The sequence below is a fragment of the Alosa alosa genome, chromosome 6 (genome assembly GCF_017589495.1).
Source record: "Alosa alosa isolate M-15738 ecotype Scorff River chromosome 6, AALO_Geno_1.1, whole genome shotgun sequence".
In the NCBI taxonomy this organism is placed as follows: Eukaryota; Metazoa; Chordata; class Actinopteri; order Clupeiformes; family Clupeidae; genus Alosa; species Alosa alosa.
In genome coordinates, this window is record NC_063194.1 from 30,437,923 (window position 1) to 30,462,922 (window position 25,000).

Genomic DNA, 25,000 nt, shown 5'->3' on the forward strand with positions numbered 1-25,000 from the left:
TGTGCCCTCCTTTAAAATGCTGACCGCTCAGCATTACAGTGTGCCTTATAAAATGATTGACAAAATGGCATTCAAAAATGATCTCATAGATTGGTTGGACCATAGATCAACTTTCAGGCAAATGTGATCAGTGTGTGTGTGCGTGTAATCAGTGTGTTCCATCAAATGTCCAGTAGCTGTGCTGAGTGATTAGGTTTTGGCTGAGAGCTTTGCGGGCCAGACACAAAATAGTTCTGACATCTTTATTTTGACCAGTAGACAGGGGGAGAGGAGCATTGACCAGTAGAGAGGGGGAGAAGAGCATTGGCAGTGCATGTTGCAGTGCTGTGAGTCAGAGTATCTTCATGTCTGTCAGTTGCAGTACTGTCATTCAGAGCAACTCCATGTCTGTCAGTTGCAGTGCTGTTAGTCAGAGCATCTCCCTGTCTGTCAGTTGCAGTCTGTCAGCCAGAGCATCTCCCTGTCTGTCAGTTGCAGTCTGTCAGCCAGAGCATCTCCATGTCTGTCAGTTGCAGTTCTGTCAGTCAGAGCAAATCCATGTCTGTCAGTTGCAGTTCTGTCAGTCAGAGCAAATCCATGTCTGTCAGTTGCAGTACTGTCAGTCAGAGCCTCTCCACATCTGTCAGTGTTGGCCACATACAGCTGGTTGCTTTAGGAGGATGACCATTATCTGCATTCTGGATTGTGTGACCATGGTGACCATGGTTACAGAGTCCTTCAAGATGTGATGGTGTTACTTCTGTAGAAGAAAAACAAGTCTATCAATATTCTCTCAATCTAGATTGTAAAATTAAATCGTAAGTGAAACATAAAAAAGTGTGCTCAATCAACCACCTTTTATCGCTAAAAACACAAGAAAAATACTAACATGATGGGTAATACAACTCCAAAGAGTGTGTAAGTGTGATCTAAAGGTACTGTACAGTGGTGTCCATATGCTCTTTTTTAAATATCCTCTCCTTTACAAATACCCTCTCCTTTACAAATACATGTGTTGTGCCTGACCTGCCCTTGAGACCCCTCTCTCTCTCCCTCTCTCTCCCTCCCTCTCTTTCTCTCTCTCTCTCTCTCCCTCTCTCTCTTTACTTTTCAGGAAAAGGAGCCTTTACGTGTCATCCCATTAAAGGAGATTCACAAGGCCCAGGAGTGCAAGCAGAGGTTGGTGAAGAATGTGTGCATGTGTGTGTGTGAGTATGCGTGTGTGAGTGATAGAGAGAGTGTGTGCTCTGGTTCTGTAACTATCTTTGATGGCTCAGTGACTCAGAGTGTATAGATTTCACTGTAGACAGGCTGTACAGGAAGTTAGCCGTTAACACCAGCCTTCAAGCTGAAAGTGTGTGTGTGTGTGTGTTTGCGTGTGTGCGTGGGCGTTTGCTGATGAGCTGGCTGATGCTGGAGGGTTCTTTTTTGTTTTAGTAACCTCTTCCTACCACCAGGCTATTTGAGGTGGGGGGGAGGTTCTGCAGATGAAATCACCAATGCTGTTCTTCTGTTCCTTCCTTTCTAGTGATTTAATGATGAGAGACAATCTGTTTGAACTGGTCACTACCTCACGAACCTTCTTCATCCAGGTTAGACATTTTATTCAGACTTTCTGCAACTGACCGGCTCAAAAAATGGATGTTAAATACTAAACGTAGGATTTCATTTGAATCAGGATGCATTGTTTAGATTACAGTTGAACTAACTGTATAAATGAATTCTCCTTTGTTAGTTTTATTTTGTGACCCGTCAGTAACATCCTGACTGTGGGACTTCCTGTCTAGTCTGGTCATTTCCAGTTCCAGTGCTGATGTTCCATAGAACACCTTTGCATAAATATTTGTGCATATATGTATACTATGCACATCCAAAGTAAAGGTCCAGGGAAAAAAAGGTGACCTAATTGAGCTGTCTCATGTTGAATGTGCTGTGGTGTCTCCACACTGCCCCCTGGCTGTGGCTGTGTGTGTGTGCAGTCTGACAGTCCGGAGGAGATGCACAGCTGGATTAAAGCTATCTCTGGTGCCATAGTCGCTCAGAGGGGACCTGGACGCTCCGCCGCTACGGTGAGTTACACATGCAAATCACTGACTACACACTCTTATACACACACACACACACACACACACACACACACACACACACTCTTGAAGTTCCCCTGGGGATCAATAAAGTATCTATCTATCTATTGATCTATCTATCTATCTACACACACACACACACACACACACACACCCCCTACAAGTGTTAGAAACGTTCTGATGTGTATGTGTGTGTGTCGCATACTGTAACCATATCAGTGGACAAGGGGAATGGATTGTGTTTGTGTGTGTGTGTGTGTGTGTGTGTTTGTGTGTGTGTGTGTGTGCCTGTGTTGGTGTGTCTATGCTGTGTGGGACTTTTGTTTTGTGGGGCTTCCCATCTTTTCTTGTGAGTGCTAACTTGGGTTTGTTGGGCTGTTTCTATGGGGGTTATGTGTATGTCTGCTGTGTGTGTGTGTGTGTGTGTGTGTGTGTGTGTTGTTTGCAGATGCGTCAGACACGTCGTCTCTCCATACCGTGTGTACAGAGGTACACACTCCGCTCTGATGAGTATAGCACGTATGTCAACCCACCCAAACCCCCAAATATCTACCCCCCCCAAAAAGACCCACCCCCACCCACCCCCCTCAAAAGACCCCCTTCACTCCACCCCCTCAAAAGACCCCTCCCTCTCTATGAGCAGGATAGCCCCCCCCGCTCTGACTGCATGTGCTATGCAGCTAAAACAAACAAACAAACAACTACGCCCTCTAACCAACAATCTCCTTAAACCGCTACAAACAAACAAACAACTACACCTTCTAACCAACAATCTCCTTAAACCGCTACAAACAAACAAACAACTACACCTTCTAACCAACAATCTACTTAAACCGCTACAAACAAACAACTACACTTTCTAACCAACAATCTACTTAAACCGCTACAAACAAACAAATAACTACACCTTCTAACCAACAATCTCCTTAAACCGCTACAAACAAACAACTACACCTTCTAACCAACAATCTCCTTAAACCGCTATGGCTGACAGCTTGGACTCTCACGGTGTGACGGACTGCGAGTCCATTCCACTAGAAATGTAGAAGTGTATGGCGTGGTCATGAGGTGGAATGCCACAGCAAGTCCATTCCACTAGAAGTGTATGGCGTGGTCATGAGGTGAAATGGCACAGCGAGTCCATTCCACTAGAAGTGTAGAAGTGTATGGCCCGGTCATGAGGTGGAATGGCACAGCGAGGGACAGGCAGGTGGAGAGGAGATAAATCATCACATTGCACAGCAGGACGCGAGTGATAAGGAGCTTTATCTCACAGCCTATGTTCTAACGTTTTAACTTTATGGCTTCAATTAACCTCTAACTAAAGGCTCAAACCCTTAGTGGATTTCTTCAGAATAATCTAGAACATTTTGGGCAACAGACTTCACCAGCAGAGATTCATATCACCAGACATAAATAAAGAATTTTCAAAGACAGAATCACCCATCTTTATTTCCACTATGTTAACGCTCATTTTCTCCATCAAACACAAGCTATCTCTTTTTTACTCGTTCACTCATTATCTCTTCTCTTTCTCTCTCTCTCTCTGTCTCTCACACACACACACACACACACACACACACACACACTTGTTTGCGCTAATTCATCCCATGTACACGTACCTTCATCCCGCATGCCTCCTCACCTCCATGAGCAGAAGAGACAGATGACTCGTAAGAGTACACGCTTGAGAGTGCGTCTGATCATCAAAGTTAGACTTAGCTCGTCCATAATTGGAGCTGAGGGTCGTGTGCTCCCTCATTAACCTCCTCACCAGGTTCATTAACCCTGCTTGGGTTCATTACTAAAACAGTGTTCGGTGAAAACAACATTCGTGTTTCATAACATTTTCCATGTTTCATGCAAATCTTTGTTTCATGTGTCTTGTGTAGTGCCATTTATTTCAGTTTTGCTCATCACTGTTCCTCATCATAATTCATGAGGCGCTCATCACTCCTCTTTCCTCCTGCCATATGTTTCAAATCTGTTTATGTTCCTAAAGCCTGACTTTATTGTACTTTAGAAATTACTAAGATGAAAATGAAAGATGTTTCACAAGTAATATTTCACCATATAATTCCTAGTGGGAGCTTTACATGTTCTCCTGTCTGGACATAGAAACATGTGTTTCTTTTCAACATTCATTCTATGCAGACACTCTAAAAAGCCCATAGGGTAGATGCTTCTTTGCATTAGATTACATGAGACTTTGAAGCCATGGTTGGCAGACTTATCCTACCGTCACTCTCTTAAAGCCATGGTTGGTAGGTAGTCCTATCCTACCGTTACTCTCTTAAAGCCATGGTTGGTAGTCTTGTGAATGGCACATCCTTATCCAGCCCTAGGAGGAAGTCACTCACTGTGCAGTGCTAACTCTGCTAACATGCTATCTTCAGCCCCATTGAAATCGCCCACTGTGCAGCGCTAACTCTGCTAGCCCGCTATCTTCAGCCCCATTGAAATCGCCCACTGTGCAGCGCTAACTCTGCTAACACGCTATCTTCAGCCCCATTGAAATCGCCCACTGTGCGGCGCTAACTCTGCTAACCCGCTATCTTCAGCCCCATTGAGATGCTGTCACTCCTCTGTCTGCCCCGGTTCTTGGCATCTCTGTGCTTTCTCTGTGAGGGGATGAGGTGGGATCCTACTCATGTCTGGACCCTCACCACCCTCACCACCCCCACCCGGTCCAGTCCAGGGTTTCGTCCACGTCTCATGGCATGTCTGTGTGGCTGTGTAGCTAACCTCTTTAGCGTGTTCTGATATCTCTTTTCCCTCTGTTTTGCACCTCCCTCCCTGTCTCTCTCCCTGTCTCTGTCTCTCTCTCCCTGTCTCTCCTTCCCTCTCTTTCCCTCTCTCCTTCCATCTCTATCCCTCTTTCTCCCTCCCTCTTGCCCCATGTCTCTCTCCTTGTCTTCTAGAGAGTAAAGTGACTCTAAAGAGAGAAAGAGAGAGAGAGGGATAGAGAGAGGGAGGGCTGCTCCTGTCAAGCTGAACGTCCGTGCTGCTCCTCCTCCTCCTCCTCCTGCTCCTCGTGCTGCTCCTCCTCCTCCTCCTCCTCCTGCTCCTCATGCTGCTCCTCATGCTGCGGCTGTTCCTGCTGGAATCTCCTCTGCTGATGCTGGTCTTGCTGAACAAACACACACACACACACACACACACACACACACACACACACACACACACACACACACACACACACAGCAGCTCTCTCCCTCCACCTTTACCTACCATGCATGTTGCTGACTCCACCACGACTGCTCGACCCCTAAGCATCACGTCTAACTGTCCTTCTCCCGCCATAAGTCCACAAGCGTGGATCTAACTGTCCTTACTGCCCCATAAGTCCACAAGCGTGGATCTAACTGTCCTTACTGCCCCATAAGTCCACAAGCGTGGATCTAACTGTCCTTACTGCCCCATAAGTCCACAAGCGTGGATCTAACTGTCCTTCTCCCCCCACGAGCAGAGAGGTGAGGAGCAGCAGCCGGGGGGGTCAGTCTTCTACTGCAGCCTGCAGAGCCCCCCCACCCCCCGCTCACCCCTCTCTGTCCCAGAATGCACTGCTCCCGGGGATGGGCCTGGCCTGGGACACCAGCGACTTCCGGGGCCTGTTGCCAGGGGCGCCCAGGAGCAGGCTGTCGCTCCAGGAGACGGGGCGGCTCTTCAAGTGAGGGCCGAGGACGCCGGGGACGGCCGCGCGGATCTGCTGTCATGGCAACATAACGACCCCTCCCCACAGACCACGGAGGAGGGGTTGTATGTTACCGAAGTGTGACACACACACACACACACACACACACACACACACACACACACACACACACTATATAAAATGACACAAATACAACACACACACACACTTGCAAACATGACAAACATTTGACACATGCACACAAACACATTTAGGTGTCTTGGACACACACTGTGCAGTCCTGAACATCCAGTCTCATGCTGAACTCTCTCTCTCCCCCCTCTCTCTCTCTCTCACACACACACACACACACACACACACTGACCAGTATCCATTCAGAACTATAGGGGACTGAGGTCTCTGAACACTGCTCACACACACTAACCTCGTGGAGAAGTGCTTTTATGAAACGTAATGCTCCAAGAGTATGTGATTTTTTTTTACAGTGTGTATGTTTCTAATATTGTCTATCCACTGCTATGTTTATGCTTGGGGTTTAGGTGTCTTAGGGACGGAAAAACAGATGAGTGAGTGAGTGAGTGAGTGTGTGAAAGTGAGTGAGTGAGTGAACTGTTAAACGGTTTGTAGTTTTTTTTGTGTTCATCCTCTTCTCCTTCCTTTTGCCTCTTGGGTGTTTATATCTTAGTTTGTTGTTGATTACCTACCCAGAGTATGTTAGTTTGGATGAGATTGTTGATTACCTATCCAGAATATGTTAGTTTGGATGAGATTGTTGATTACCTATCCAGAGTATGTTAGTTTGGATGAGATTGTTACCCTTTGCTGAAAGACTGCTGTACAAGTTTGGTTTGAAGAGTGACCTGTAGTTCAGAGAAGGCTGCTAGAGAGGCGTAAATGCAAAGCGCCCAGCTGGACGTGCTGCATTGTCCATACGGTTGGCTGGATGACCCTCAGATTACTGTGTTCTCCTCTGGGGGGTGTTGGCCTTCAATATGCATCTTCTCTACTCTCTTGTGGCATCTTTAATTAGCACAACTCTTAAGTTAACACAACTCGTTAATTAACACAACTCGTTAATTAACGCAACTCTTTAATTAGCACGACTCTTTCCTTTCTAGCTGCGTTAAGTGCCTGCTGCGTACCTTTGATGGAGTGTATACAGTGGTGGAGCAGTGGTAACGTCACCACCTGACCACAGGTCAACCTGGGGCTTGATTCCCAAGACCGTCGGAAGTCCATATTAGTGTGGATGCAAGCGTCTGTTAAATCCCAGTCAACTTTAACTTTAAAAAACGATGGATGTTGGTATAGTGAACTTGGTGTGATGTCATTACATTTCTGCTTTATTTATTCTGTGGAGTTTGAGAATTAAACTGATTACAACTGGCTTTGTGATGTCTGTGTGTATTTATTTAGGCTGTGCCTCTATGAAGTTCTGTCCTGTGTACCATCGAGAGAGAGAGAGAGAGAGAGAGAGAGAGAATGTGTGTTTAGTGGTCTGCTTGAAACAGCACTGGAGCTGACGGATTTGATGTTTGGACTTATAAAACGTATAGTTCCAGTCCTTGATTATGATTGGTTGAATCGTGTTCGGTGCCGTTGTATATTTTCCCGATATACAGTATAGCACGGCTGAGAACGCATTTTGTTTTATATTAATGCGCTTAGAATGCATAACGGTTAAAATTCAAAGTTGCTGAGCAACAATTCCGATAAGAATCTACTAGCGGTGGAACTATTCTATGGGGACCCCGCAGAAGAATGGACATTTGTAGATGAAACAGCTTTTAAATTTCATGATTATTTGTTTATTTTGTATCAATTTTTAATGTCCTATATGTGGTAGCCGTTTTATAAAAGCCATAAGCCCCTTGAGGCCGTTCTATATTGTGAATATAGCACAGCTTCGCTTCGTGCCTAACAACACCCCTCAGCTGTGCTATATTCATGATATAGAACGGCCTCTCAGGGCTTATTGCTTAAATGATTGGTGGATAAATTCATAAGGAGCAAATTCTGCTCAAATCGCTGGATCTGTTATCTGTTGCATGTCTACTTGCAGTGCAGTCGTATAGTGTCCTTCAGGGATGCAGAATTAACAAATCCACAAGTCACTAAATGACAGAAATACTTCGATTGAGTTTTAAAACCTTAAAGGAATGTGCCCTGTGAAACATTTAGTCAGGAGAGATAGAGTGTGTGTGTGTGAGACAGGTAAACTCATGTGAAATCCCATCTATATCCATTGCCACTCTTCCAACCAAGTCCCTGTCTACGCCTTGCTCTCTTTGCCAAATGCTGTATGATGAGATTGTGCAATTTTCCTCACACACGACTCAACAGTGCCATCAAGTGTCTCTGACAGGAACAGCAAGCTAAAACTCCTAAATCAACACTTGGTTCAGGCCAGGCTCCCAGCTCCCTCAGCTAGTGGGGCCAGAGTTAAGTGGTGTTTTTAACAGGGCCCGGGCGGGCCATGAACAAGCAGCAAGCGCTCAGAACGGGCTTAATGGGGCTCTTAAAGGGAGGTCACTCTTGGCCGGCCACTCCACGGAGGACGCCACAGGAGGACAGGAGTGTACTGCCCTCAGCTGGGCACAAACTGTGTGAGTGTGTGTATGAGTGTGTGTGTCTGCATCTGTATGTGCATACTTACAGGTATACTTGTTTGTGTGGGTGTGTTCATGCATAGATATCTGTGTGTGTGCGTGTGTGTGTATGTGCTTGATAATGGGTACATGCCTTTTTGGTTGTGTGATGTGCATGCTTATGTGAGGTGTGTGTGTCTGTGTACTGTATGTTTGTGTGCATGTATGTGTATGTATGCTGGCTTAGGGGTACATATACTTTTGGTTGCGTGATATGCATTCTTATGAGGGATAATGTGTGTGTGTGTGTGTGTGTGTGTGTATGTGTGTTGTTGTTACTCCCAAGGTCAGCAGGTGCAACAGCTGCCGTGCTCCTCTCTACATGTGTTATGTTAAATTATTCATTGGACTGCAAGCACACACACAAAATTATTCATTGGACTGCAAGCACACATACACACACACACACACAATTATTAATTTGGGCTACAAGTACAGGGGTGCACTGAGCCACCGATGAGGGGCCTCAGGCCGTGTCTGTGCTGGACGTCTGCATTCAGAGGGGAAGGTACACACACACACAAGCAGTGGCCCTCTGGCACCCACCTGGCCCACGTCAGGCCCGGGCCTGGCCCTCATCCGGCACGCAGTGATGACGTTCTCTACACTGTCAGCGTGAGAGATATGTGAGGACAACAGTACAGGATGTTCATGTCCTCAGATGAAGGATGGTCTGCGGTCTGAATCCGCTATATGTGAGGACAACAGCACAGGATGTTCATGTCCTCAGATGAAGGATGGTCTGTGGTCTGAATCCGCTATATGTGAGGACAACAGCACAGGATGTTCACGTCCTCAGATGAAGGATGGTCTGCGGTCTTAATCTGCTATACAGTGGGTCCCAGTTAAAAATTGACAATTCATTCACGATCATGGTGAAATGTAAGTACAACTGCAGCCGCTTGGGGGCAGCATAGTCCGCTGTGGAGTTCCACGGTCGAACCAGACGGCGCATTCGACAGCAAGGGCTGTGATTGGCCGAAGTTTTCAGTCGCGTTTCTCTGTGTTTTTAGCAGCCCCTGCAACATGCTAGTCCACTGTAGCCTAAGCCTTGTACATAATGTTAAACATAGTTTTGGATTCAGTGGCAAGATTTCTTGATTGTACAGTGTCTGTCTCTCAGTAATGTTTTAAAATGAGAGCTTCAGTCAGCTGGCAGTAGGCTACTTTGTCGGTAGTCATGAGAAGTTAAACTTTGCTAACAGAACATAAATATGCTGCCCAGAAACCTTGTGAATAGTTCTGATTTTTTTACTACACTAACGAGGTTGAAATATAGACTTTGCCTACAGCATCTCCTTAACAGTATTGTTAACAAAATGACAGCATTCATATGACAAAGAAAAACGAATTCGGTCACTCAAGACTGTGCCACAGCAACCAGTATAGGCTACAGTCCTACCCAATAGGCCTACTCGAAGCAGATAGCGTTGTCTGACGGTCGAGTGGGTTAATGCACGTATTTCCAGAACAGGTCTGCAACTTTCAGGCAGTTCTGAGTTCGAATCTAGGCAGGAGCAGAGCCATATAAAGGCCTAGGCCTATTGTTATCATTTTTTGCAAGGTGTTGCTCCTGGCAATACTTGTTTATAAGACGTTTGGTGATTAATTGATAGCTGTTTTTGGGACACGTTAAACGTTCTTTATAATGAGCGCATCCGGGGAGTAAAACGACTGTTACGCGCTGTTACAACTGTAGGCTACAATGATTGCAATACAAAAATATGCGCGTGTTAGTTTAGTTAGTTTTGTGATGTTTTGCACTTTTGCATCGTGTGTTTTCAGGTTTGAGGGCTTTTTTGGCAAGATTGACCTTGGTTAGACTCTGCATATGTTATTTCTCCGTATGGAAAATAAAGTCAATTTTCGACACACGTCTGTTATTAGTTCAATAACAAGTGTTGCTTGTTAAAACATGTGACTAGTGAAACTCAAATGATTTTAGAAATATTTAGCCAAAGCCAAAAAGTGTTACAGAGAAGGAGAGACGCCGGTGCAGCTCAGACGTCTTCTTAATTTTCTTTATTCTTTAGTAAAAGGTGCAGAACATTATTAAACTTTGACTAACGTTTCGATGTTCGTTAGTCAAAAACATCGATCATACAGACATCTTGTACAGGTAAATGTTCAACAATTGCTGGTGTACAGGTTATATAATCAATTAGCTAAATCATTTGTCCAGCTGTTTAAAAAAATGTTCGTGCTACATTCAAACGCAAAAGGTGCTTTGATATATTTTTCGTTTGAACGTCGGCAAGCAGGCATGCTTTGGTTACAATGAATGAGGATAAGGGACCGTTCGTTGTTTATAAACGAGATCACCGGAGGGATTTTGAGTGCTTCGATCAAAAGTAGCATGGCCCTCCCATATCTGTTATGTAATTTCCAACGACCCTCCAGCAGCATTTTCAAAAGTGACATGACCCTCTCTGGCTAATTGTCGACGTCTTCCGCCCACGCTCTTACGCGCTGTGAAAACACATCAACTTGTGCTACCGCCCTGAAACCAACCTCTGCTCTCTGATCTTACACACCACACTTCACCAAGATGGTGGCCATTTCAGTAGATTTACTCACTAATGTTGTGGAAACACAATAAGCATGGAAACTAAATGCACACTTCCTGCAACTGCATTAGCCTAACGAGAAAAGTTACTCCTCTAGTAAGTATTTACATGAAATAAAACAATAAAGCATTGAGACCATTCAACAAAGCACACTGGGTAATAACAAATTCAACACATGGACTCGTCTCTAGGCTTCCTCAGTCATTGTAAAGCTGCGAAGCTGAACATTATATCCAAAACTCAATTTCTCAGGCGAAGGCCAATTTGGGAGCTTACACTCCTTCCTTCTCAAATGACTTGAAAAGGCCGTTTGCACAATTTCACAAATAATCACAGGGACCGAAAAATACCTAACATGCCAACTTTTTCGGGTTTATCATTTTAACGTTTCCCCGCTGTCTTGCCGCTTTTAATATTTTCCCGTAGAATATCCCATATTACTGTAATACTCTCATAACATTACTCCTACATTCTGGCCTGTCTCTGTGTTGTCCTGTTGTTACCCTTCCCCTTCCAGTGAAACAGATGTATTCAAATCATCGTTTTGCTTGCTTGAATCTTGAACTCAGTGTGATGTTAACCTTGGCCTATTTAAGTTAACGACGTGGTTGTCGTGAGAACCACGATTCATTAAGCTTGCAGTGTTCGGCCGTAGGCTATGCCTACGTCGCGCACCTGCCAGGCTACTCAGCTAGACAAATAATCGTATATTCACTCCAAGTTGGCCTACCATAACTTACCAACTACACTGTAGACCATAAACTGGCTATTTATATGACCAAATGTATTTTGCACTGCTACTTGGAACGTAACACATTTGTGTTGGCAGGAGAGAGAATGACAGCGATTAACAAATTGCACTTGTTGCTGGTTACCAATAAATAGGGCCTACTATATATTTTTTTGCAAACAACAAAAACAGAAAGGATGGAGACAGCAAAGCTAGAGATGGGCAGGAACAAGGTCAATTGGTATTAGAAATGCTTGTCAAAACGTTAGGAGCTGGATGGATGAATGAAGCACAAGTATGTTAAGCATGCACACTGTTTAAAGTTAGGCTACACGGTAAACTACAAGTAAACCAAAGTTAAATTTAGCTTTTTAGGGCTGGATAAAGTTGACCAAATGGATATAGGCTGTTAGGCGTGAATAAAGTAGGCTACTTTGTGGCTCCAACCCTTCCAACGTTAATGGGGACGAATGTTGACATTTTCCATATTTTGCGTGAAAAACCCGGGAAATCTCCCTTATTTTCATTGTTCAATGTTGACAGAGCTATGGAACGAAAGAGAACGTTATATGGCGACAGAAATCATTACATTACATTACATTACATTTGGCTGACGCTTTTTAACCAAAGCGACTAACAACATGGTAAACAGTAAGTTTTAGAACAATTCTCACAATTTTAGGACAGTTTAAAAGAACATTAGAGTACAGTAAGAATAAGTGCGTCGGTGAGTGCTGTTTTTAACAGTTACTTGTCAGTTTAAAACGGCTGGTGAGTGCTAGGATCAGCAACAATCAAACAAGCCAAAACTGATTTTTTGCTGTTTTCATTAATACAAAAGATGGGTGACCCTCCCTCCTAGACAAAAAAAAGTTAGGTGACCCTCCCCTTAACAAAGAATAAAAAGACATGACCCTCCCCTATTTTCCTCCGGTGACCCCGTTTATAAATAACGAACGGTCCCTAATTGCTCTTTTTTGCATTATTTTGAATATGACTCGCTCCAGTCTCAACAGCACGTACTTTTTCCACACGCTAAGTTCTAACACACATAAGCCTATCCCCTCTCGCTTTCTCTCTCTCCATCCCTGCACACGGTGCTTTCTTAAAGGAGCTGCACCATTTTACAACAATTGCATCTACATTTTCATATTAGAATGTTTTGTCAAGTGTAAGCTTAAACTACCGTGATCAATTGACCGATCCCAAGCCCCGCCCCCTTTTACTATGTCACAATGAGGACGTCGGAGGACCTCGGTCAACCTCGGTCAATTTTGAATTTTATAGTGTCCATTCTGTAGCCTACAATACGCCGGTTATGTGAATGCTAATGCTTCTTTTGCGAGTAGCCTAAGTAACTAAATAACTAAAGAGCTCAAAAAGGTTCAAATATATGCCTGGGATACTTGTAGAAGTGACATCCGATATCCTGACCGTGTGAAACGTTGACAGACATAGGCCTAACTTTGCATAACTTTGGATAGGCTGCTACTTTTCAGTAAAGAAATCTGAGTGTGTACGAAAATGTTCCCTTTTTTGTGTTCATAACTACATACAAAAACATAACTAAACCTGGTTTCCACTGTTGAAACGACAACATAAGCCTACGCAAAAAATTATACCTACCTTGCAGGAACTGAACTCACACTCATACAATTGGAAGTACGCGCAAATAGGCTACACCTTCAATCACGTATCGCCTTACACACAATAAGAATACTTTCAGCTTTTAGGCATAGGCTACCTTGCCATGTTTAACTTGGGATAGAAGACTGTTCACAGAAATAAGCTAATGACAATTTTTTCAACAAACGGAATAGACTACTGCGATGCATCATTGATGGCTGAACGAGAGATAGCCAATGTCTTCTAAAGATCAAATCATGTGCCGATTGAAAACCTTGCTGTATAGGCTATGCAGTCTCGAAATCGCCAATATTAGGCCTACTACATTGCCCACATTTAAATTAAGTATAGCATAAGCGGGCACTGATGAAGTCTTGTGCAAGACAAATCACGTCTGCAAACTGCAGATATGTCGTATGTTGTATGGGTAAACTCGGGTAGATCTAGTGGTTTCTTTTCAATAGCCTACATTTGTATCATGTTTATTTGAACTCTTCCTTCTAAAGCAGCCATTCAAAATAATAAGTAGGCTATCGGCCTACCGAAGCGAAGCTATCTCTCCACCTCCCCAACATGAGCTGCTTAACAGGCTAGCCACTCTCCCAAGTTGCGTGGGAACTTGGATCTGCAGCACTTGGACCCGTCTTTAATTAATCCTCGAAATATGGTTAGATTTTGTTATGGACACGTCAACACCATATGTTTGCACAGACCTGTTTATTGAATCAGTCACATCTGCAGCAAATAAGGTAAACTGCCTGCTTGTGATAACGTGCTAATTGTTTATCCCCAGTTAACATGCATCCCATTAAGATCCGTAACACCAGATTGGTTTGTCCTCAATTTGTGGTGTTCCACCTCGTTGATAACAGCAGACATTGTGAATGTGTCCTTCCGAATACTGAAGGCCTTTCTGGCCTCTGTTTTTTGAATATATCAATATTACTTGACGCCCAGAAATCTAGCATACACTGTTACTCTCTGCTAAATGGTGCTGCGTACCCATGTTGAACACGCGCTCTCGCACACTTTCCTGCAAACTTGTCCGACTTAGCAACAGTAACTATGGGACTGACAATGGGAGGAGGGGCTTGGGATCGGTCAATTTAAGTTCCCGTGCCCCCGCTGCGTCATGGAAGTAGTAAGTCAGTCGCATCAAAAATAGTAGTGGCACCCAAGTGAAACCTTGTGGTTGTTTGTGTCAACTGCAGTTTGTGCCATTTCTGCTGAGAAAATGGGGTGCGTGATTCATGAAGGAACCCGTCCAAACTTAACAGTGACCCACTGTATGTGAGGACAACAGCACAGGATGTTCACGTCCTCAGATGAAGGATGGTCTGCGGTCTTAATCCGCTATATGTGAGGACAACAGCACAGGATGTTCATGTCCTCAGATGAAGGATGGTCTGTGGTCTGAATCCGCTATATGTGAGGACAACAGCACAGGATGTTCACGTCCTCAGATGAAGGATGGTCTGCGGTCTGAATTCGTTGGCTGGCTGGGCGGCCAGGAGGACGGGGGGGGAGTTCTCTTTAATCCTCTCTGTCCACTCGTGCACCGGTGCGATTACGTAACGTGTTCCGCTCCCTGTAGCACGCCAGTCCGTCTGAAGCCCAGGAGACTCTCTCAGGCCTTAACCCAACAGAGATCATGTGTAGTAGAGATATGTATGTTGATGTATCAAAACATGATTAGTGAAACTCAAATGGTTTTTAAAATATTTAGCCAAAACCCAAATGTTATTTTGTGCTCCGCTCTTCCCTAGCGGCCCAACTTGTTATGAATATAACGATCATAACTCTGTTGCATCAACTCCATATTTCCATTCTTGGTTGTTATTTTATACTAAGTCAGAGGATCATGGGAATTTAGAGATGTAATAAACAGGACTTCGATGTAAGCTTCCTGACAGCCATGAGTATGTGTGTGTGTCGCAGGAATTAACTACAGTCCACATGAAGAACACACACACACACACACAAACACACCAACCACCAACAAACAAATGAAACATTTTGTTGCACCCTAATCCTCATTTAATATGGTTTCCTACACCCTCCAGAAAAACACATAATTATATAAACATTATTATCTCACACATCCCCATACAAGAAGTGTAATGCAGGGTGACACACACACACACGCCCGCACAGAGTCCTTCACATTTCTAACACTTGACGTTTACACACACACACAGCTGCATAACATCAGAGATGCGAATGCACAAACACACCACCTTACACTCTCTCTCTCTCTCACACACACACACACCATGTGAACGTCACACAGTTCTGTTTCTGTTCCAGAGCACACATGCACACATCCGTCATGCCTGGACACCCATGTAATCCATACGTCATTCCTGGACACCCACGCAATCCATACTCTTCTGTGGGACTCAAAGTGTATAACAAATTCATCTAAACACAATCTATTTTCAATCAGTCTGCATTTGATGTAATGCCTCTATGGAGAACTTGCATAGGGAGGGAGGGAGGCACACATTCTAAAGGTGCAGAGTCTTTAGTGAAGGGATTAGCATGTTTGATATTTACTAAAGGTGCAGAGTCTTTAAAGGGGTTAGCATGTTTGATATTTACTAAAGGGGCAGAGTCTTTAAAGGGGTTAGCATGTTTGATATACTAAAGAGGCAGAGTGAAGGGGTTAGCATGTTTGATATTTACTAAAGGTGCAGAGTCTTTAAAGGAGTTAGCATGTTTGATATTTACTAAAGGTGCAGAGTAAAGGGGTTAGCATGTTTGATATTTACTAAAGGTGCAGAGTCTTTAAAGGGGTTAGCATGTTTGATATTTACTAAAGGGGCAGAGTCTTTAAAGGGGTTAGCATGTTTGATATTTACTAAAGGGTCAGAGTCTTTAAAGGGGTTAGCATGTTTGATATTTATTAAAGGTGCAGAGTCTTTAGTAAAAGGGTTAGCATGTTTGATATTTACTAGGGCTGTCAATCGATAAAAAAAAAAAAATCTAATTAATTACATACTCTGTGATTAATTAATCTAAATTAATCGCATATATAATTTTTGCTGTGAAATTCAAATGAATCATTGAATAATCAGCATTAATGAAATTAAAGTTCAAAGACTCTTTTATTATTATTTTCACTGTTCAAATAATTGCCATAATAATCTATGATATGACCTAATATGCTGAGGAAATAAATTCAAAAGTGCTTAGTGCTTTTTCACATACAAGGGATTTCAGGCCACAGATAGGGGACACAATGAAAATAAATTAACACTCCACTCAATGTCAACACTTATTTCTTTGCATTAATGTGCTACTACAGAGTTGATGAACTCCGGTGATATGCAAATTCTTTGCTGCAGACATTGCAGAGGACTTTATTTTCAACACTTTATTTTTTATCAACACCATCAGGCCGTTTTTTAAAAGTAAATGTTCCAATCAATGATCCAGGCAGCACGTTTTCTTCTCTCTCCTTCATTTTTACAGTCTAATTTTTACTCACTAGAACGGCTCGGGGTCAAAGGTCATACGGAATTGATTAATCTGCACTAATTTTTTTAATCAGTTATTTTTTCTCAAATTAATTCATCGAAATTAATCAGTTATTTTGACAGCCCTAATATTTACTAAAGGTGCAGAGTCTTTAAAGGGGTTAGCATGTTTGATATTTACTAAAGGTGCAGAGTAAAGGGGTTAGCATGTTTGATATTAACTAAAGGTGCAGAGTCTTTAAAGGGGTTAGCATGTTTGATATTTACTAAAGGTGCAGAGTCTTTAGTAAAAGGGTTAGCACATGATATACTAAAGGGGCAGAGTCTTTAGTAAAGGGGTTAGCATGTTTGATATACTAAAGGTGCAGAGTCAAGGGGTTAGCATGTTTGATATTTACTAAAGGTGCAGAGTCAAAGGGGTTAGCATTTTTGATAATCCGTTGTGGAAAGCTATTTCTACTATTGAGCAATAAAGTCTTCCTTATATGTAGAGTCCTCTGTTGGAAATGTGTTTTAAGGGCCTACAGCCCAGAACATGCAATCTTAGCCAGCCAAACATCAATGGTGACAAGGAGAGAGTGGGAGAGAAAAGGCCTACAATGCTGTAACTCTTTCCTCTTACACACACACACACACACACACACACACACACACACACATAAAAACAGAGATACACACATACTAACACATGCACATAGACACACACACACACACACAGTCATATAATCACACACATAAACATACACATGCTTGTACACATACCCATTTGTTCACAAATACAATCTGTTTGCAAGCATATACACACACACACACACACACACACAAACATGCTGACCATTCGTCTCATTTCCATGTGGGTTACGCAGCCCTTCTTTGGAGCCTGGACGTGTTTTTGCAGCAAGTGAAACTGAGTGCTGAGGAGTGCGGCCGTGTGCAAGGGTCAGGATTAGGGTGTGATCCCACTGACACAGGACAGGACAGGATCCCACTGACACAGGACAGGACAGGACAGGACAGGACAGTGGACATGTTTCATGACATGGTCAGGCTCTTGCAGGCCACACAGGCACAGAAGGGGACTTACCCAAGTTGTAATATGGACAAGAATTTGTTTCTCTCCTTTCCCTCCACTGCTCTCCTCTCCTCTCCCCTCCTCTCCTTTCCTCCTCTCCTCTCCTCTCCTCTCCCCTCCTCTCCTTTCCCTCCACTGCTCTCCTCTCCCCTCCTCTCCTTTCCTCCACTGCTCTCCTCTCCTCTCCCCTCCTTTCCCTCCACTGCTCTCCTCTCCTCTCCTCTCCTCTCCTTTCCCTCCACTGCTCTCCTCTCCTCTCCTCTCCCCTCCTCTCCTCCCCTCCCCTCCCTCCTCTCCTCTCCTCTCCCCTCCTCTCCTCTCAGACCCTCCCTGGCCTTCCTTCCCGGTCAGAACAATAAATTGTGCTGGGGCTCAGGGGACTCCATGGAGCCGAGATGACAATTAGAGCCCAGTGATCACAAGCTGACCTCCACACACTGATAGCCATCAGGGTTATTACACATGACTGATGACACACACACTCAGAGAGAGGAAGAGAGTGTTCTGAAGCTACGCACGCATGTACTACACCCTTGTGGTCCAGTTTGGGATGAAACTCACATAAACACATACAGGCATCAATCAGCAATTAACACAAAAACACTCTCTTAAACTATGCACCCATATTTACTCATAATGAAGCTCACATACACACAAACACACACACACACGTCACACACACACACTCCAAATGTCACATTCCCAGTGCTTGGAATTTGTATGTGTGTATAAGAGAGGTCAGTGAGTTGTTGTGTGTGTGTGTGTGTGTTCTCACGTTCATGGCCCAGGGAAGTGTGTGGTTTGGAGAGGGGACGGAGAGCCTGTGGCAGCTGCTGCATCAACACTGTCTTTTCCAGAAACGGTCCTTATCGAGTCCCCCTCTAGTTCCCTTTGGATAACGGTCCTTATCGAGTCCCCCTCTAGTTCCCTTTGAATAACAGTTCTCCTTATCGAGTCCCCCTCTAGTTCCCTTTGGATAACTGTTCTCTTTATAGATAGATAGATAAATAGATAGATAAATAGATAGATAGATAGATAGATAAATAGATAGATAGACTCTATTCATCCCCAAATATAAATTACAGTGTTCCAGCAGCCATACCAAAATGATTTTTCAGACTTGTGAGGTCTGCTGTTCAGACCCTGAAGGGATTTCTTTTCTGTTCATTGCTTTTTGTGAGAGTGTTTCTACTTATCTCAGTAAGGGAAATAAATCAAGAGCCTATGTTGAGTACAAATATGTCTTTTGAAGGCCTAAACAGAGCCCAGCCAAAAACTCCAATAAAATTTTGATCAACTTTGAGGGACCGCTATGACCATGCAGGATCATCCAGACCAAATGTGACAATTTTGCTACATACTATTCCTATTGATGTACCAGCATGCAATTTGAGCCTCCTACATGGTTTAGTTCTTGCGCTGTGGGCTTGTGAACTTTGACAAAAAAAAGAAGCCGAACAAAATCGACACCCTCCTCCCCCTGTAAAACTGGCTGTATCTTGGAAAGTATTGATCTTACATAAAAGCAATTTTACAGTTTGTCTCCTGGGTAACATAGGTACACCTGGTAATTCTTTCAGAATTTTTTGAGACCTAAGTGTGTGGGCCCTGGTTGAATTGACGTGGAATGACCCTCATGCAGTCTATGCATGCTCCACAATTTCCTCCCCGGGCTTTGACCCTGAAATAGAAGACGAAGACGGTAAACCTGATGTTTGTTACCTGTCGCCAGCTGGTCTGCTTGTCTGGATTAGTACGTAATAGGTCAATGTAATAGGTCAACCATCCGGAACAGGCTGAGAGCATTGAGAAGTGAGGTTCACACACTCCAGATGGTCCAGCTGACGATAGTGAGGCAGAGGTCAGTCTCATCAATCTCGTCAGGATTAGTTTAAAACAGCCTGAGTTACTCGTCTCACTGGCTCTGAGGAGCCTCGTCACTTGCTGATGATGTCCCAAAGGGTCACAGCAGCAGCAGCAGCAGCAGCAGGTGGGTTGTATCAGAGCCCATAGATCTCTCTCTAGGGCTCTGGGTTGTAGTAGTCTGGTAGCTATGGTGACACAGAAGGATAAACAGTGCTGTGGAAACCCCTTCACAGTAGGGCGATCCATCTCAGAGCTGATGAGTGCCAGCCAGGGCCCTTTGGGCACAGTACTGTACGACCCAAATGCAGTGTTCTGATCATGTGTCATCACCAGGAAGTGCAGAGCACATCCATCTGTTCAGGCAGGCCGGGGAGATGTAGCACCGCCAGATATCCATTAGTCAGCTCATCGCTTCAGACCAAGGCTGACCACACTGCTAACAGCCTGCTAACTCAGACCCAGGGTGACCACACTGCTAACAGCCTGCTAACTCAGACACTCCAGGCTTTTAGTGGTGTTTGTAGATGTCCTCTCGGTTTTATATTCTATTTTGGGTTTATGCACAATAACTTTCACAGGGCCTTGCTCCAGGTATACATGTGACTGTGCGTGTGTGTATGTGTGTGTGTGTGTGTATGTGTGCACTTGAGTATGTGTGTGTGAGTGAGAGAGTGTGATAGAGAGAAAGAGACAGGGAAAGAAAGAGAGGTAGTGTGTGTGTGTGTGTGTGTGTGTGTGTGTGTGTGTGTGTTTGTTTGTTGATCCTTTATGTTGGCTTTATCCCCATCAGCTCCAGGTGTCCAGGTGGAGCGCAGGATGTCCAGGCCACCCAGCAGGATGACCACTCCTCACACACACCTCACACACACACATCTCTGCTGTATTAATAAGAGCCTTGTAAAGCTGCCCTGACATTGGCAATTTTTTTAATAGAACATGAAGTGCAATTCACTAATGGTGATGCTATTTTGAAAGAACGTCTTCACATATTTTGGACTTTTTTTAATGATTCAAATGTATAAAGGAATGGATGCATTATGTAACATTTAACTCTGTGACACACCAACACTGACGCAGCCCATCACTTCAAAGACCTCACTCTCACCACAGCTCTTCTGAGGCATGGATTAGTGTGAGCGTGTGATGTGTGTATGTGTGTGTGTGTGTGTGTGTGTGTGTGTGTGCTTTTTCTGAGGCATGGATTACACCACACCACTTCTGAGCTGCATCTCCAAATAGACAGCCTCTGGAAACAGCTGGCTGTGGAGTTTATCCTGCTTTGATCAGGGTCCGGTCCGTCAGCACCACCCACGGTTCCCTCCCAGCTGAGCCAACGCAGGGCGAGGACAGGCCAGCATCTGTCTCTGTGTATCCCCGCGAGCACCTGTTATCGGACCGGACCCAGGTACAACCACATGGTTAACCCATGAAATGCTGAATAGAACATTTGAACATATTTGACTGCGTCTGAACAGATTATCACACACAAAGACAGCCTGCTCTCTGCAAGCTCAACAGAACAATCTGCTCTGGCTCCGAGTCTATAGGAAGTGTTGGACTGATCTCTTTTAGATTAGATTAGACTAGATTAAACTTTATTGTCATTGTGCAGAGTACAAGTACAGAGACAACGAAACGCAGAAGTGCAAAATAGCAGAAAAGTGCAACGTCATATACAAAGTGTAGGCAGGTGGTGCATAAACAGTATAAGATATATATATAGTGCATAGACAATAGTGTAGACAATAATATACAGTTTACTTATTACCTATAACTATAAATATGTGCAGTGTATTAGCAGTAACTTTAAAAGAGCAGAATAGATATGGATATGCAGTATGAACAATATATGAACAACATATACAGATATGTGCAGTATAGTAGCAGTAACATTATACAAGTAGTACAAATAATATAGATATATGCAGTGAACAGTAATATAATAAAAAACTGAATAAATATGGATATTCAGTATGAACTGTATAGACAGAGTACAGTGTGTACAGTTATGTGCAGTATAGTAACAGTACCATTGTAGTGCAGAAACAGTAACATTATAAGAGTAGTAAGAATAAGTGTATGTGCAGGATGGATAGTATAAAGAGCAGTAGAATATGGCTATGTATAAGTGTAGTTACAGTATGTACATTTAGAAATATAAATAAAACACCGGGGTGCAGAGCTAGAGTTCAGTAGGGTGACAACCGCAGAGAAGCTTCCTCTGAACCCGCTGGTTCGGGTGCGGAGAGACCTGTAACGCCTCCCGGAGGGGAGTGGGGTGAACAGTCTGTGGTTGGGGTGAGAACAGTCTTCGATGATGCTGCGCGCCTTACACAAGCATCGCTTGCCCTGGATGGCCGCGATGGAAGGGAGTGAGGAACTGATGATGCATTGGGCAGTTTTCACCACCCCCTGAAGTGCTTTACAGTTGGAGGCAGAGCAGTTGCCATACCATACTGTGGGCCAGTTTGTGAAGGGCCTATCACATTACACGCGGCATGCACTATGAAGTGCATTATAGTCAATGGCTTGCGCTATGAAATGGATTATAGTCAATGGCTTGCGCTATGAAATGCATTATAGTCAATGGCTTGCGCTATGAAGTGCATTATAGTTAATGGCTTGCGCACGCAAGAGCTGGTCTGCCGCTGCGATGAGCAAAGCGCAGCGCAAGCGCAATTTTGCCGCTTTTGCGCGTGCCGCGGTCAAAGTTCCATAATGTTGAACTTTGACCGCGGCGTGCTGTAAATCATTGGTATTTTGCGCTGAGTCCGGTGGCAAGCACAACAAAAATCTTTGGGACGTTACCTCAACCAAGAGCAAGCTAGCGGCGAGGGCAGCGCATACCGTGTACAATGTGAGAGGCTCTTAAGAGTGGTGGACATATTTCACAGTGGAAGTAACCCGTTTACAGACAAAGGAGTTTGAATTTGAGTCACAGTAATTACAACAGCCTGCTGTGGCTCCTTTTCAGCAAAATAAGCATCACCCTGCATGGGGCAGCAGATTGGCAATTGGGGTATTTTGGGAGTTTTATATAGCTGAGCAAACAGCACCTGCCAGTGCGTTCTTGTGAAAGGCCTGGCGGGGGTGAGACAACGGAACATAACAGAACAGAACCGAGCGGAACCGAGCGGAGAGAGGGGTTGTGAGCGGAGCGCGGGTAATTATTTGATGCCGGCGAGTGATTTGGAGCAAAATGACAGGCTTTGAGCTGAGCCCAGCTGCCTGGGTGGAGTCCAGGCCTCCCTGACCGGGCCTTGGGTGTTAAAGCACAGCTGTGCCGCTGATGAGGAGAAGGAGAAAGAGGAGGAGGAAGAGGAGGAGGAAGAGGATGATGCAGCACACCAAACATCTCCTGGCAACCAGGAGGAGGGGGGGGGGTACAGGCCAAGGGTGGGATAGGGATTACGACCACTAATGCCTCCTCTCTCTCTCTCTCTTTCTCTCTCTCTCTGTCTGTCTCTCTCTCTCTCTCTCTTCACCTTTTCAATGCTCTCTTTTTCTTGCTTTATGCTCTCATTCCTCTCCTCCCATTCTCCCCCTTTCATTTTCTCTTTCATTTCTCTCTTCCTCCTTTCTTTCCTCTCCTCCTTTATCTCATTCCATCTCTATTTTGCACATTGTGTGAAATGGTTCTCTCAGATCTCAAAGTTCTTCTCAGAATTAAACCGCTTTCATTCCTCTCTCTCGGCCGCAAATCAACACGCAACAATCGCCTGTCTATCTTCGGGCACCGATATGAAATAAAGTGACTCATTCACAATTCAAAATATACTTCAGTCTGATGTTCTTTCAGGCGTAGTGTTTTATTTATTCCATCTACATATTTTATTCATAAGCAATAAAACACCGAAAGCTAAATATTTGGTGTTCAACTGAGCACATTATGGCTTAGATTTATGTGTCTGCTGGCTCGCCTTTGCCTTTGCAATCACAACCACATGGGGCTGGATGTCACAGAACAGAATGTTTTCTTCTTTAAATCATCATTTTGGGAGACCACGAAAGGGTAAACAAACAAACAAACAAACAAGCACAAAGAAAACACAAACACACACAAGCTTCTCTTAAGAACAAGATGGCGTTAGAACACACACACAGGCTTCTCTTAAGAACAAGATGGTGTTAAAACACACACACAGGCTTCTCTTAAGAACAAAATGCCGTTAGAACACACACACACAAGATTCTTTTCAGAACAAGATGGCGTTAGAACACACACAGGCTTCTCTTAAAAACAAGATGATCCCAAGAAAGGGATGTTGAGTCATATCTTCAGTGTATGTCGAACACTTACGAGGATGCGGTTGCGTTTGGACCAGCACAGACACCGACATCGAGACCAAACTAGATGCGGCAGATGAAGAGCATCAGACGCGCATGGCGTGACTCATTTGTACTGGGGCCCAGGGTAGCGCTGCCTGTTCTGGCCCAGGGTAGCGCTGCCTGTTCTGGGAAGGCCACTCGTCACTCGTCACCTCACACCACGGCGCTCCCGCACCGCACACACACACACACACACACACACACACACAGACACACACACACACCACGGCGCTCCAGCACCGCACACACACACACACCACGGCGCTCCAGCACCGCACACACACACACACACACACACACACCACGGCGCTCCAGCACCGCACACATACAGGTGAGATCTGTGGGTCAACGAGTGTTCCTTCCTTACAGCATGTCTGTAGCGCTGTGTGTGTGTGTGTGTGTGTGTGTGTGTGTTTCATGTGGTTATGTAATATTAGCCCAACCTTTCCTCCTACTCGCTGTGGACAGAGAGGTGCTGACGAGCCGTCCGTTCAGAATCGACCCGCTCGCTCTCACTCAGCGCCTGACCCTGGGTGCCATCTGGCGCTGATGCGGCCTCGTTCCGGCCACGATCCGGCATAAGTGTTTTGGACTCGTCGACCGCCATCATCCAGGACATAAGAGCACCCAGTCAGCCGCACGCAGGGCACAGAGCACCACGCAGGGCACAGGGCACCAGGGAGGGCACAGAGCACCAGGGAGGGCACAGAGCACCACGCAGGGCACAGAGCACCACGCAGGGCACAGAGCACCACGCAGAGCACCAGGGAGGGCACAGAGCACCACGCAGGGCACAGAGCACCAGGGAGGGCACAGAGCATCACGCAGGGCACCAGGGAGGGCACAGAGCACCAGGGAGGGCACAGAGCACCAGGGAGGACACAGAGCACCAGGGAGGGCACAGAGCATTGGGGAGGGCACAGAGCACCAGGGAGGGCACAGAGCACCAGGGAGGGCACAGAGCA

At 44.8% G+C, this 25,000-nt stretch overlaps 1 protein-coding gene across 4 annotated transcripts in view; it reads left to right on the forward strand.

Annotated features, from left to right (window-relative positions):
• Positions 1-7,106, forward strand: part of plekha1b (pleckstrin homology domain containing, family A (phosphoinositide binding specific) member 1b) — a 37,789-nt gene extending 30,683 nt beyond the window's left edge. The window contains exons 9-13 of one of the 4 annotated variants that reach the window (XM_048246521.1): positions 1,094-1,158; positions 1,508-1,571; positions 1,959-2,048; positions 2,512-2,582; positions 5,533-7,106. In XM_048246521.1, coding sequence (XP_048102478.1) covers positions 1,094-1,158; positions 1,508-1,571; positions 1,959-2,048; positions 2,512-2,582; positions 5,533-5,737 — 495 coding nt within the window. In that variant the 3' untranslated portion in view covers positions 5,738-7,106. Of the gene's footprint in view, positions 1-1,093; positions 1,159-1,507; positions 1,572-1,958; positions 2,049-2,511; positions 2,583-4,984 lie in introns of all 4 variants that reach the window. The other 3 variants (XM_048246522.1, XM_048246520.1, XM_048246524.1) reach the window with 3 other exon arrangements.
• Positions 7,107-25,000: the final 17,894 nt, after the last annotated feature.